General features: G+C 42.6%; 1 protein-coding gene across 3 annotated transcripts in view; it reads right to left on the bottom strand.

Moving 5' to 3' along the window:
* The window catches only part of LOC308310456 (mediator of RNA polymerase II transcription subunit 13-like), a 128350-nt gene extending 113614 nt beyond the window's left edge, over positions 1-14736 (bottom strand). For all 3 annotated transcript variants that reach the window (XM_080756799.1, XM_080756800.1, XM_080756801.1), the window contains exon 1: positions 13199-14736. In XM_080756799.1, coding sequence (XP_080612925.1) covers positions 13199-13270 — 72 coding nt within the window. In that variant the 5' untranslated portion in view covers positions 13271-14736. The remainder of the gene's footprint in view (positions 1-13198) is intronic.
* Positions 14737-15733: the final 997 nt, after the last annotated feature.

Below are 15733 nucleotides of genomic sequence, written 5' to 3'. Positions count from 1 at the left end.
CACCCGGCATGGTAACTGGCCGAAACAACTTCCTCTTCCTCTTCAAAATAAAAGCTCCTTGTAACAATACTTTTATTTCTTAAGTGAACTACAGGATGTAGTAGACGCAGGATGTATAGTACATGGTATAGTGGTATAGGCTTGTAAGGATAAATCACACAGGACAGAAGGCAGGAGAAATAAACTCCGCAGACAGATCGGGGCTTTATTATTTTTAAATCTTGCCAACAGAATGAACAGGGACACGTTATAGTAACGGGATTACTTTGTTGGAAATGTAACTAAGGAACTAACTACTAAATTGCAAAACTAACAAGTTACTTTATTCCGTTACCAATAAAAGTAGTCCCTTACATAACGCCGTTATTAATAGCGCCGTTACACCCAACACTGCACATGAATACAATTGTGGAGCAATCAGGAGCAAAGGGGTTCAGAGTCATGCTCGAGGACACTTCGACCCAAACTCTGGGGGAGCCCGGGATCGAACTGGGAACCTCTATGGAATTTTTATGTTTGCTTTTGTACTTCCCCGTGATGTACAAAAGCAAACAAAGGCAGCTGAAGGCGCCTCACGTCACACGAGTGTGATTCTTTTATCAGAGAAAACAATGGCTTCACGCTAACTTGCCAGGAATAGAAAGCTGTCTCGTTTTGAGACACAGACAGAGTAGACAGAAATGGTACCATAAATTATTATAATGAGAATTAGTGAGGACCAATTATTTGAAGATAGGTTGAAATTGGTGAAGTCGTCCTCTAAAAAGGTTGAGGATCACTATGGTTATCTCAGTTAAAGAGCCTGCTTGAGGTTGTGAAAAGTCAATCCATCAAGGATACACTTCATAGACTCTTTAGAATCACAGCCTGAGTTGAGTGGCTGAGTTAGCCTCTGAGTGGGGAATAGGTGCCGAGTGCTCTATCAAAGCTGACAGTTAGTATATAAGAATATAGAGTGAGAGAGATGCCACTTCTTTAGGAAACTCATAACAATGTAAGAGCCCCATAGTCTGACGAAGAAGAGCACTCTAGGCAATTGAGAGAGAGCTTGTATCAGCAGCTTTACCTATCCTGGCAACAGTCACATCACTGTGGCATAGCAATCTCAATTCTCATCATATCACCTCAGACTAGGGATGTCCCGATCGATCGGCCTCCCGATCGATCGGGCCCGATCACGTCATTTTCAAAAGATCGGGATCGGGAAAGAAATATCGGGAAAAAATTATTTATTAAATATATATATTTTTTATTTTTTATTAAATCTTTTCTTAATTGTATTTAACGTTACAGAAGAAACGTGACCATCTATAAGTCTTAAAGTCATCCTCCCGAGTCTTTAGTTTTGTTTTTGAATACAGATTGGTTCATAATTAATAACAACAAAACATCCTCCTCTCGAAGCAGCCTCTTGCTGCTGCTCCTAGGAAAACTTAGCGCGCGACAGTGACGTTGGCCCTAAACAGCAGATCTGCAAGCTCACAAAGAGTTGCTTTCGCAACGCGCTGTGATCTTGTAGATTTGCTATTGGGCGACGAATGGCGACGTTCGTGTAACTTGCGTGGCTAGTAGGCTAATAGCAGAAAGCTAACGACAACAAGCGGCAGCGGCTGCACTGAAACAACCGACGCTTAAAGCGACTTTTAAAAAGAAGGAACCACAGAGAGAGAGAGAGAGAGAGAGAGAGAGAGATGATGAGGAGAATCCAGCCCTCGCAAAGACCACTCGGTGGAATAATTATTGATCGTCATACACAGAGACACACACAGCGGAGTAACCTCGAATCAACAGGCTTCTAAGCACCGTCTTGTTCAGATCTGCTTCTGCATCTGCACTCGCTGTTTGAGTGCTAAAAAGGGAGAGAGAGAGCAAAAACAACTCGTTGTTGTTGCTCTGTCCACCCGGAGCAGGAGGAGAATATTCCGTCTGAAAAGTCCCAACAAAATACTCTATGTCCAATCCATGACTGTAGATAGAAACCCTTCTTCTAATAATATAAGCATAATATCTCATGCAGAGATCTTTATTGTAAACTTTTGTAAATGTTTCTGTGCGGAATCCCTCCTCTCCCCAGGGAGCTCTCCTCTCCTCCCTGCATGTGCTGCGTCTGCACCACGTGTGAGCGCATAGGTGCATTATTTTTCCCTTGAACATAATGATGAGGCACATTAAAATAGCAATATAAGGTTTTTTTTCCCCCTTTAAAAAATGAAAAGGCAGAAATGTCTAATAAAATAATATATGCTAAAAAAAGAATAAAAGATAATGCTATAAATAAACTTTTTGAGTGGTGCAAGCCAGTCCCTTGGACTTATGTGTGTGGGTGCCTGCCTGGCTGGCTGGGTATGAGCATGAAAACAGCATGGTTGTTTTTCACCACCTGTGTGCAACCTAACACACGCACACAAACACATGCCCATATTAACTGTATATGATGATTTCGTGTGTGCCAGTACAGTACAGTAGAGGGTACAGTAGAGGGACTGGCACACAGTAACTCTGTCATTTCTCAACCGTTTCGGACACGGGGCGGCAGTTCGGAACCGTTTTAGTCCCTTTTTTTTTCTTACTGCATTGCCAAAATGTATCTGATTGGGAAGAATTATCGGAAATGATCGGAATTGTATCGGGAGCAAAAAAAAGTGATCGGATCGGGAAATATCGGGATCGGCAGATACTCAAACTCAAATGATCGGGATCGGATCGGGAGCAAAAAAACGTGATCGGGACAACTCTACCTCAGACTCTTGACAAGCTGGCAATATGTGGTTTGTTTAGACAACTAGAGATGGCTGATTCATCAAGATGACTCTATCTTCATCAGCCACTTTAATAGCCACTTATTAAGCCCTATTTGTTGTATTGTGGTGTCATGTGGCTAGATCTACAAGCTGTACTGAGATGAAATGCGTTGTGAGGTTGTAGATATGCTATTTCCAAACTTTTTGTCAATTTCTGACAATTTTCACAATGGCATGTCCAAGATGATAGAGAGACGCCATTAAGTGCTAATTAAACATCAAAGAACGGTTTACAAATATAAGGAATTCAGAATTAAATGCATTTTGACAAGAAATTTAAAAGACAAAGAAAAAAACTGGAACAAAGGCAAACAGAGCATTTGCATGATAGGTTTTTGTAATAATATTTAAAAGGTGTTTTAATCTGTGTGAGGTATTGTATAGTGAAAAATTAACATGAAGCACTGGCATGCCTGAGTGTCTGTGCCTCTCAATTGAGTCAGACGTCACCAGATTGCAAGAAGCCAATGACAGAAATCAGACCAGGCAATGACTCCCCAGTTCATCAATTAACCTGCTAAAATCAAATTAACCCAAAAGGAAGTCTGCTCCCCCTGCTGGCATTTTACACCACAAACGGAGAGCAGTGCACATTACAGGACCTCTGAAAGGAGACGAGGCACACAAAAGCTCCTAACAGGTGTAGAAGAGGGCCTTTGGGGCTTCAGGCACTAAACAGACGCTTTTCCTCTCTCCTGCCGCCACCTTTACTCGGCCCTACAAAAGAAGCGCCCGTCATTTGATCAGTGTTCCGCTGTATAATCCGGCCCTGGGAGGCAAGCAAGCCAAGCGACCTAATTAGAGCAGCACAAGTCTCCAGGGCTGAGTGACGGATGGACCTGCCAATCACACCACGGAAAGCCACCATCAAGCGATGACTTCTCACCTGACACAAAGAGAGCTGGGCGGGACGCAACAGCATCAGAAGACCAATGATGACGGGGAGACGTCCTGTACAGTGGCTGATGCTTCATCTGACAGACTGCGCTGACAACAGCCCCAGTGCAAGCAACAGCAAATAAAAACACAAAGCTGCAGTGTCAGGGTGCTTTTTAAGCACGGGCGACAAGCAAAACCAGTGGCCCTGCTTAGCCTGAATTATTAACGTGCAAATAAATAAACCAGACTCTCCTTTAGTAGTGTGTCTCCTGTGCAACTTAATTAACTGTGACAGGCCAGTGAGTGAGAGAGAAAGAGAGAGACAAAGAGAGAGGGAGAGAGAGAGAGAGAGAGAGAGAGAGAGAGAGAGAGAGAGAGAGAGAGAGAGAGAGAGAGAGAGAGAGAGACACACAGAGAGAGAGAGAGAAAGAGAGAGAAACACACAAGACAGAGGGTGAAGTAAAAACAGTTGCTAGGCAACATACAACATCTGTAGGACTTCAGCAACGTATTCAGTTTGAGATTTCAGTCTCCAGGGTTACAGAGAAAAGATAACATTTCAAGCAGTTTAGGGGTCCTTTACCATTGACTATAAATTAGAAGACACCGTCTGTCTGTCTTTCTTTGCTCCTCTGCCCAGAACAACACTTTCATTTGTGCAGTTCCTCACAGCTGGAATTGATTGAAAGTTCAATTTGAGCAGGAGATACCATCTAGCACAGTACGTACTACAGGAAAGTCCCAGCATTACCAGAAGCAAAGCATTAATATTGTGGCATAGGATTACTGTGAGTGAGTTTCTTTAGCAAGAGAATAATTTGACTTCATTCAAAGATGATTCACTGGGTTATTTGTACAATTAGTGCAGAAAGAAGGCCTACATTGCCTAGAAGTAGTTAATGATGTTAAAACTGAACTGAAACTGGGTGAATTGAGAAAGACCAATAAAATATATCTAATTTGCCTTGTTGTATCCTGTGCTCATTTGTTTCTACTACCAAAAGGCAATTTGGTTTATTCACATTTCTACAGCAGTTTCTTTATTAAACACTTACATGGTTTTGTTAAATATATACCGTTGTAAATGCCATTAAAACTTTTGTTCATAATAGCTTCACAACACTATCACATTGCATTCTACAACTCGCTGGCAATATTAACTAAGAATGATAAGTTATCATTCTTAGTTAATATTGCCAGCGAGTTGCAACTTTCTAGTTATCATTGATTACTAGAAAGCTGCATACGTTAGCCCAGCAAAGGTGGCCAGGCCAATCCGACACAGGCTTTAACCTGGGCAACATCTTGATGTTTCAACCTGCTAGTATCCATCTGGATCCTTCCTCGTCTAATCTGTTGTTTGCTTACCAAGTGGGAGTGGTTGGGAATCTGAGCGGCAACACTTATTATAGCTCTGCACACTTATAGTCCTACCTATAACAATTTCCACATAATCACAATCCCAACCCAAGTAGCTCCCCTCTAGTCCAGTGGATCTAAAAAAATGTAAGCCCCAAACTGATTTGTGTTTGGCCAGGGACCCTCATCTGTCAAAACCTCTGGACCTCTAGTGTGTGTGTGTGTGTGTGTGTGTGTGTGTGTGTGTGTGTGTGTGTGTGTGTGTGTGTGTGTGTGTGTGTGTGTGTCCATATTGACCAGCCCTGCATATGAACCTCCATCCCTGCTCTAACCACCAAGTTCGACTTTCACTGGTGGGGTTAGAGAAGGTAATCTCTATATCAACACTAGTGAGTCTCAATATAATAATAGAGATCCCAAGCCAGGGCTGAGATTGAGCGGTACAAATTTTCATTAGCATCTGTTAAAGCGTGGGTGTCTTGCTAATTCCAGATGAGAGAGAGCATGCTTTGTGGTGGTGCAGAGAAAATCAATGCACCGCAAACGGGCGCAAATAAACAATCTGGACTCAGTGTGTTTGTTCTAATCAAGAGCCTGTCTGATTTGTTGGGATAATCTCTTGATGAAACATGACCACATGATAATTAGAATTTGCAGACAGTAGACAACATTAGTGTCCTTTATCCCAATTGTCTGGTGGATCTTAAAAAAAGCTAAAAGAAAAATAATTTACAAAATAATCAAATTGACTGTACTATAAATCTGGTTAACAGATATTAGCAGAAGATATTAGCCCAGTTACAGGTGATATATTTTTCTTTGTCAAGATGACTTGAGTCAATAAAGCAGTTTACAAACTATTATTATGGAGAAAACAGAGGAGGAAATAATTATTTAACTAATTCGTTAATTTCGCCACACAGTGTGAAATGCTAATGCTGCTCGAAAAACAGAGCCTTTCAGACCATTCATGGAACTGCAACCTTCAGGATCGCTGCACACTTAACTCTATATTTGAATGTTTGGCCGTCTCTAACACAGCTGGCCTAAAAAGGGTCATGGTGTGACTTCAGAGTCTGATGTCAATATCTGCATTCCAATCGCTACCAATATTGACACTCATCCAATCTTTAACATTTTTTTAGAAGGGAAGGTGTGTGGTATTACTCAACGGAGATAAAACAGTAGCAGCAGGAGAAACAATGTCACTGAGCCAGCTGGGGTCTTTCTGCTAAAGATAACGAGCACAACCCTGTCGGAATCCGGTCAGAAAACGAGATGATGCATTTCGAGGGGTTTAAGTAATTACTGAACATTTTGCAATAAATATACATCACGACACTCTGCATCTTCCTGAAAATAACAGGACAATAGTGGATTGAGTTAATACATATCATCAATCTTATCTATCTATCCTTTTCTCCATCCAGTGACCTGACTTCCCACTTAGCTACTATCTTAACTTACTGTCTCTAACTATCAGGAGCTCCTCACTAGCTGCTGCCCATTCATTTCTGCCAATCCCCCCTATCCCACTCTGCCTGCTGTCGCCCTGTATGCAGGCAGGAACACCAGTGGGGGCTAAGAATAGAACACAGCTGGCACTGCAGGGCTTACATATTTCACACTCAAGCCACCATGCTCCAAAATACACCTCCCCATCACGTCTGGTTCCCAGCTCCTGGACCAGAACATGGTGGTTCCCTGCCTCCCTAGTCGTCTTTGAACCGCTCTTCACCTTAGTGGCAGGGTTCTGACAGAATCACTGCTCATGAGATCTGTGACCAAATCAGCCAGCGATAATAAGAGGAGGGCTGTAGCAAGTGCGAAAGCAAGACAGAGTATTTTACCACCACGCTGACCTCATCACCCACTGGTCACCACCATCGTCACCCTATTCACAACTGGCGTACCTTATCCCATACCATTATACCAATTCTCGCTTTTATGGAGCATTGTGTTCGTTTCATAAAAGTGTATGCACCCTATAGACACATTCCGAGACGGGTCCCCTGGTCGCAGCGAACGTATTTCCTGTAGGTAGAGACGACATACTGTATCTGCGGTGTAAACAGGCAGGTCGTCTACTACATTGAATGGTAGAGTGACTGATGTTAGTCTGATGTTAGTCTGCTCAAACGTTTGTCTTTGTAAAGTTAGTGCAGGTAAAAGAGTAACGTTTGAGAAGACTAACATCAGTCACTCTGCCATTCAATGTAGTGGAAGAACTGCCTGTTTACACCACAGATATGTCGTCTCCGCCTACAGGAAATATGTTTGCTGTGACCAGGGGACCCGTCTCTGAATGTGTCTATATTGTGTCTTAAAGTGAGGTCTGGCAGTTACGGGGATCCCGTGCTCAAAATCTTTTTAAATGGGGGTCTATTGCGTATCAATATGGGGGGTCTTGACATGGACAGTTTTCAAATCCACTCGACTACTATCTGGTTCATAAAATTCAGGTGCCACTCCTAAAGAATGCCACATGGGGCAGGGGGCCACTGCCGGGTCAAGCCCTGTTGCGATGACAAGGGATTCCTGTGACAGCGGCAGATTAGCAGTAAGCACCACACACTGACTCAAGGTGAAACTGGCACTGGCTGTCTAGCTGTGTGCAGAAGAGAGAGAGAGAGCCAAAGCATGAGCCACTGAGCCAGTGGTAGAGAATGGACTGTCTACTATCACCCAGTCAGAGAAGCAAGCAGATGGAGCAGCACCACAGGGCACACAACAGAAGTCAAGGGGGGGGGGGGGGTGGCCTTGGATTCCTGGATTGATTGACTCCTCGCCTAAAGGCTAGTTCATAAAATAAGCATTCTCACCTGAAATTCAGACAAATATGTTACATTATTTCCATGTTGTCGTGACTCGTGTCTGGGTTTCTTTGTGTGCTCCCTCTCTGTCTGTCTGTCTCTCCCTCTATCTGTGCAGGCACCTCCTGTGATCATTCACTTTATCTACTGCCAATCAACCTGTTATCTACTCCTCCACCATTTGTGCTTTCCCTTCCAATTTGCTGGTCCTGCTTCTCTCACTCCACCTCCACCAATCTGCAACTGCCCACTCTATCTCATCCACTTAACCTGCTCCATTTGTAGTGATGTGTTTTATGCCAAAAGAAAAGACATAAAATACACTGTGTGTATATGAAAAATGTAGCAGTCTGCAGGGACCTTAACTTTCAAAGTTAAACTTTGAGTAAACTTAAGCCCTAACAACACCAAAGGGTCACCATGCAACTCCTTGGGTCCAAACGGTTGCAAGGAGTTAATGCTAAAACCGTCTTGACCCTTTGGTGTAGTTTGGTCCATTGAATTCCATGCGTTGAATCACTAGGGACGACGCGCGTCAACATGCAACAGGACATATCACACCGCAGGGACAACTCTAAAACCGTCTCGACCCTTTGATGTAGTTAGGGCTTATTTAGAGATTCTGCTACCTTTCTGTTACATTTTGTGTATGCCCGACCCTCGGACACTTAAGACAGAGGCCTCTAAACATAGCGCAGCACATGGGAGGGCTTTTGTTTTACAGTGTTAAACAAAATAGGAAAGGGGTGGTTGCCCCATGGGGGGTAGACTTTTGTCCGACATACCATAGGACCGAGTCCGACATGCGTTAAACGACCAGATTAAGGTTAGCAAACATGTGTTAAGGTTGGCGACCGGATTAAGGTTGGCGAACATGCGCTGCTCCGTTCTTGTGGTTATGGTTAGGTTAGGGTTTGAGGTCGGTTGTCGTTGTCGGACCAATAGTATGTCAGTCCAAAAGCCTGCACCTTCTGCACCGGTATCTTTTGGCCACTGGATAGAGTAGTTACTAGTTAGATAGGCAGGCTTCTGTTTTTAACTATGTTAGTAGCCATGGCCCGATTTCTACTTAGCTGCATGTCGCCAGTGTAACAATATCGCTGTATTGTGAGCTTAGATCAGCCGTTTCATCTGTGTTCATCTTCAGATGTCTCTACATACTGTACAGTACACTGACCGTAGCCTACACGTTACAATCTCACCAATATGTCACATTAAAACATATGGCATATGATCTGGTGTATATCCCCAAACCATGCCCTATACTGAATAATAAAGCAGAAATGGATGGAAAATAGCCTAATACATTATTATTTTTAAAGACACCTATCCTGATTACCTGCTTCTTACAAGCTAGGGACACTCACCTGCAGTAAATCTGGAGACTGCTACTTAATGGTATCCCCCCCGCCCAATCTCTTGGCTCTTTATTTCCATGCCAGACAGCAGTGTCATTATTATACATGGGAGATCTCCATTGGAATACAGTTTGGCTAATGAGCACCTCTTAGCTGATCACATTAGACCTGCACTTGAGGACACTTAATTACCAGTGTTGCACTCCAAGCAGCTCTGTCTAGGGGACAGGAGAAGTCCTTTAATTAAGGCCTCTGAATTCTACCTATGTTTGTACAAGCCTGTATCCCTCGGAGTGTGTGTGAGAGTATATTAGAGCTTCAAATATTTGACTCAAAACTGTTTGAGTGCGCAAGCATGTGTTTCCAGTCATGCTTATATGTATCCTATTTATCTTTTAAGAATGTGTTTTTCTATGTGCATGTGTGAAAGAGCGAGTTAATTTGTGTGATAATACAGCCTCGTGTACGGTAAATATGAGTTTATGTCGTTTTTCTTCTATGTGGATCACAGACACCACACACACGCACACACTGACTGAAGCTTCCTGTGTTATGAGTCTCTGTGTGCACCTTTCATTTAATTCCAGCAGTGACTCGGCCATGAGTCAGAGTGAAGAACCCAGTCCAAATATAAATACTCTCTCTCTCCATGTCTCTCTCTCATTATTTTCACCTCTAATTCTTCGCCTTTTTCTCCTTCACTCTCAGTGGCTCCTTCTCTAAAATGGACTGAGGCTGTAAGGCTGTGGCTAACATAAATCATTCAGTCATAATGTTTTTTTTGTTTTAGTTTTTTTTTCCTAAAATGAAAAAAGGTTGTCCGCTTTGGTCAAATTCTCTGTTTGTCTGCTCTCTCAAGCGTTAGTCTTCAAATAAGACAACATATCTCCTTTCATCATTTCACCACCTCACCAATTATTTTCTCCTTTTTTCCCAGTAGTAGCTTTTTCTTGTCAGAACTGACTCTTGAGTGAGTGCATGACTGTATTACAGTATGCGTCTAATAATGTCCTTCTGTCTGGGCCTTATACTTTGTTTAGGGTTTTTATTGATGTAAGTTTTAATAACAGTCAATAAATCAGGCTGAGAGGCAAGGTTAGTGCACACTGGAATGTTGTTCAACAAGCTATCAGAACAGAGCTTTCATAGGTTTGCCATGGGCCACTTACATAGGAGCATAGTCAACATGACCCTGAGAGAACAAGGTGTGATGAAATTCCACCTCAGTAACTGGATTCTCAGGTTACAGCAAGTGTCACTCATGGAATTGTAATTGTGAAAATGACAAGCGGCTCTACACCATTAAAAGGCGATAACTACCATTATTATTGTCAAATATTGCTCTGACACTCTTGTCCTTTATTGGATCAATAGTATAGAGATTAATTAAATTCGACAGCCATTCTACTAGCATACTATAGTTCTCCTATAAGCTTAACGCACAAAGCTCTCTGATCTTTTACATCAGGATGCAGTATGCATCTCTGTTTCGCGTCTCCCTTATTCTCTCACGCTCATATCTATTAAACAGAACGCAGGTTTGTCATTATTCTTTTCCGACTCTGACTTTTCTAGAAGCCCTCCGACAGAGTAACCACTGTGCCACTAACCAGTCATAAATATTCACAACGAGAAAGCTGACGGATGTTCTTTTAGATGGATGCTCACACAGGGCGAGCGTGATGGTCAACACCGCAGGGAGGAAAACAAGACACCTTCCAGGAGGGAAAAACATTCAGCTCAGAAAGTCAATAAATATGTAGGCTACTGTAATCACTGTTTAGAACATGGATCACAGCATGTTAGCCAGAGAGACCTTTTGGAAGTTTAATACAGTAATTCTGGTGAATATCGTCGTTTGTACCTATGTCCAAAACCGTCTTCTAATCTAATGCTTCCAATGTAGTTATTTAGTCACAAGCTCTTGTTAATATTTTCCAATGGTTAAATATTTATCAAATGCACGAAGACATGAGAAAAAGATTTACAAGCTCACAACACACTGATCGCAGCCAGCCTGACACCTTATGTATGAACCTGTAGATCTGCTACGTGCATGACACTATAGTAGGCTACAATAATGTATAAAATATGGCATTCATTTATTTATTTTAAATCGCAGGGTGCTCTTACATCATCATACTTCATCACATTCCGGCCAATCACTTTTGGTGTCCTCACTTTGTACGCCCTCAGCCAATCAAATCACCTCTATGGGGTACACACAAACAAACAAAGCTGGGCGCTAGCTAGCGCCCCTCAAAAACATGACAGGATTAAATAGGGAGATGTTCTGCCCGACAGCGACTTTGTACATTATCCTAGTGCTTTTATTTATTTACTCAAGATGCCCCTGCAAGCTGTATTCCAGGGAATCAATCAATTAAATTGAAGTCTATATGGGAATGAAATTGAATTTAGGGGCTTCAGTCCTCGTCATATGTTGTCATGTTTCTTGTTGCTCACTTCCCTGTTTCTTTTCAGCATCAAAACTAACAAAACACTGACAGCGGGCAGCCTGTACACATTCTCCTTCAAATAATACATCTTAGAGATGTTTTCAATGGTGTGGGATACACCGCCTGCAAGGGTAATTCCCTTCTCGCGCCAGCTCAGTGAAATGACTCACCTGCCACCTTTCCAATCAAAAAATGAATGTGTACCTATATAGCTGGGTTGACAGAGCTTCACTGTAAATGGTGTAATGTCACAGGGGCTTGCTGCTGCTGCTAGTGAACAAGGCAGTCTGCATCACCTAAAAAGCTCTCAGGACGCCTGTGTTGTTGTGGTTCTCAGCCCCATGCCTAGGCTCAATCCACCACATGCCTTTCCACTTGGCTGCCTGTTGTAGTAAGACTGTTAACTCAGTCAGCGCAAGGTTTCCCTCACCAAAAACAAACACTATACAGCAAGGAGGTTATGGATGCCGACTCATGCCAAGCTACACAGTGAAAGTTTTTAAGTATCCATTTCACTGTACAAATGTAATCAAATTGGGTCAATTTGCTGGTCCAATTTGGTTACATCAATTACTAATTGATAAATGAACACTGATCATTTTACTGTGTAGCCTACCTTAAAACACTGAATTTATCAAGATGACATTTGATGGAAAGTTTGCTTCATTGGAATATCAGATAAGCTTGAGTTTAGATGTGCCATTGTTTCAGGACATATTCTCAAATGTCCTTTCTCAGTAAAACATTGTTTCATTCCCTATAGCCAGGTCTAGGTGTTGGATAAATTGCATTTGAATGCCTCTCAGTTCACATTAATACCACTTTTATTGCTCTCTAATGTTTCAAGTTATAACCTGATACCAGTGTTGTGTTGGGAGTCTTGGGACTATGCACATTGCGTGATGAAATTACTAAATTATTTGCAGAAGATCAGGAAATGCCTCTCTTTTTTCCCTGTGACTAGAGAAATATTTGACAGAGGCAGCAAGCCTTCTTTCCAAGTTAGTTGCTTAGCAATTCAGCAGAGTTCCAGATTGGGGTGAAATAAGAAGGGGAGGAGAAACCTGGCAAACAGTGGACTTGGAAAGGAAAATAGTGTTGTCTCTGTTGTCTATAAAGGCAGAGCATATGCAAACACGTGACTATAAATGTGTTTATGTCATTTAGTAATTTGTCCATCTTAAATAGGCTGTAGGCATTACATCATCTAAGTAGACTATAGCTATCTATTATCATATAGCTACTACAAAACACATTGTGAGGCTTGTTTAAAACGGCACTTTATTAAGCCGCTGCCTCTGTGTGTGTGTAATCTGTTATCATAGTTAAAATGTTAATACTATACTTTTGCCGGACCACTGGCCCGTGTTAATGACTAATAACGGCACCGGCAACTGGTTCACCTTTGTACAGCGGGCACACATCTAAGCGTGGCTCCCGTGCACGGTCCTGTGACTTGTCACAAACGACTGTCTCATGTGTCTATTACAAACACGGATAATATATGTCACTACGTGTGTATACTGTACCAGAGAGAAGAGGTTAGAGTGGCAGTCTTCAAGGCTTGCCCCGTTAGCCACCCAATTGGCTGCTGTAGTCATAATCGTCCGTCGTTAGGGTCCTCAGTGCAGGGCATGTCGAAATCGTAGATCGGTATCAATACCGAGCAAGGGTGGCGAATAGGTTCCCTTACAAGTCTGCCACACCACAGCCAAAACAAGAACACAAGACGTCAATCTATAGGGATAGACAGGCAGCTAACCTCAACAAGAGGTCCAAATAATAGAAATGGGACGCTCGGGGCGAGGAAAGGGCGTATTCAAAAAAATAAGTGCAGAATGCATCAATACAGCCCCGATATGCTCTTGGTCTGGCTAATGTTCCGCGGCTGTAAATCCAAGCGTGTAGCCTACGCGGATCAGAACATTGTTACAATCCAGGTCAGGCAATTCCGAACCCGATCATTGTCAAAGGCGGAGGACATGGAAAGTGTATCCATTTCATTCCACGCAAGGAAATGTCAGCCCGTCTCCATATCCAAGTCTTGCGCCGATACTTTAATGATTAAATAAGCATAATCCAAAGGAAAAATCGATATATCCCGTTCCCCTTCTCCAGCGGAAGAATTACATAAAATGTGCGAATAGTCCAAGATCGAACTCGAGAAAACGCCGATTTAGTTAAACGTTCACGCGGACACAGCAGAACAATAAATAGGAAAACTTTGAGTTGAGAAATGGCATGCAAAGATACGTGATTCCGTCCGTCTGTCTGTCTGTCTGCTCCACAAACTGATGCACCACTTGTGATAGTTTTCGAGAATTGCATGAGCTATTTATAGCTTTCTTTCTTACCAGCACCGTTCCCGTCACAATGTAGCTAGTCTTCCTCACGCAGACACACAACAGAACAGAACAGGCAACCTAAGAGCTGGAATGTTTAATCCATGTTTCTCTTGGAAGAAAGAAAAATAAACAGACCGCAGAGAGAAGACAAAAACCCACAAATATATCCTTTCTCTTTCACAAGCCAGACAGGCGCAAACTCGACGGGGATCTTAGCACGAATCGATCATTGATTGTTTCATCAAACGCGAAATAGTAGTTCTCACTCCATCACCAGGAAAACAGCAGCAGGGCTTGAAAAAAATCCTTCCTTCCTTTCTGTTTGATATCATTACGAAATATCCTCTCCGGTCTCCCCGCATTACAACAACCAGAACAGAAGTTGTGTTTATACCTTCGAGGCAGCTAGTATTAATTATTATTGTTAAATAATGTAAATACACGCTTCGTGAATCCGCGCAGAAACGGTGAGTCCTTTTCTCGTGACGATAATTAAATAAATGTTGCACGCTGGCTCCATGGGTCATAGTACGTTATCTCCGTTTTTAAAAGAACCACCGTGAACTATAAAACCATCCGGAGTCATGAGATGAAGTGATCATCTCCTCGAACTAAAACAAAAACCTCGGCTCGGAGACGTGCGGGCATTCCACAGGAATCCAGTATGAATAGGCTACATGCGTTGTTTAACTCTGATCCTTTAATGTCACGTTCATAACTGAGCTTATGCGTGCATGTAGCCTTAAGTATGTGTGTCTTTCTCACTGTCAGTATAGCCTTTATTTTCGTCGTGCGGCTGTGTCGCGCTCCCGAAAACAGCCGATCTGCAAGCCCACGGCGCCTCGTCGTGAATTTGCAGATCGGCTATTTTCGGGCGAGCGACACCATCGTACGGCGGGGTGTATGCATTGAGCACACTTTTGTGTCTGTGTATAGTAGCCCATTTCGCGCACTATTCGCCAGCCGACCACACACACACACACACGCACGCGCGCGCATATTGCAATGTAATATGGCGGTGACGGTCGGTCGCCAGTCAAGTCTAGGGGAAGACTCGTTTTCCTATTTGGCCAAATTAGTGCTCACGTGATCAAAGTCAGGGATTACAGTACTGTACACTGTTTAGAATCTTTGATGCGACGCTAGAGGCGCCGCGCGCGCGCACACACACACACACACACACACACACACACACACACACAGAGAGAGTAGTGCACAGTTTGCACACTGACAGTCAGCTGTTATAGAAGCACCTAGGAATGGATTCCCTCAGTTTAGTTTAGTTCTGTTCCATTGTTAATACACATGGCAGCGCGAGCTGCTTCATTGTTGCAGCAACAATCAATGAAAGTGCTTGAAGAACCGGAGTTGTTCCTTTTCTCTCCCTAATGATTATTGCTGCTGTTTGCGTCTGATGCGTGCATGGATGGTGTGTCACAGTTCTTTGTGCCATAGCCATGGTTATATTATATATTGTTAGAAGTGATCTGACAACAAGTGATGTCATAGTAGAGAATAGAGGTCATATAGTGATTTCTTTGACAGGCAATCCCTGTCATCGTTTGCATTCTTGCATATACTTATCTGTATTCATTCATTCATGGCATAAAAACATTTCACAGTTATGTATTTCTACTAGGCTATATTATATTAGGATCACTCATATTTTCTTATTTTTATAGGGCAGTTTAAATAAGACATTTACACTATAATGACAAG

Source organism: Protomyctophum bolini, assembly GCF_963924005.1.
Source record: "Protomyctophum bolini genome assembly, chromosome: 22".
Classification (NCBI taxonomy): domain Eukaryota; kingdom Metazoa; phylum Chordata; class Actinopteri; order Myctophiformes; family Myctophidae; genus Protomyctophum; species Protomyctophum bolini.
The sequence above is the reverse complement of the archived record's forward strand: the minus strand, read 5'-3'. Positions and strand labels throughout refer to the sequence as shown.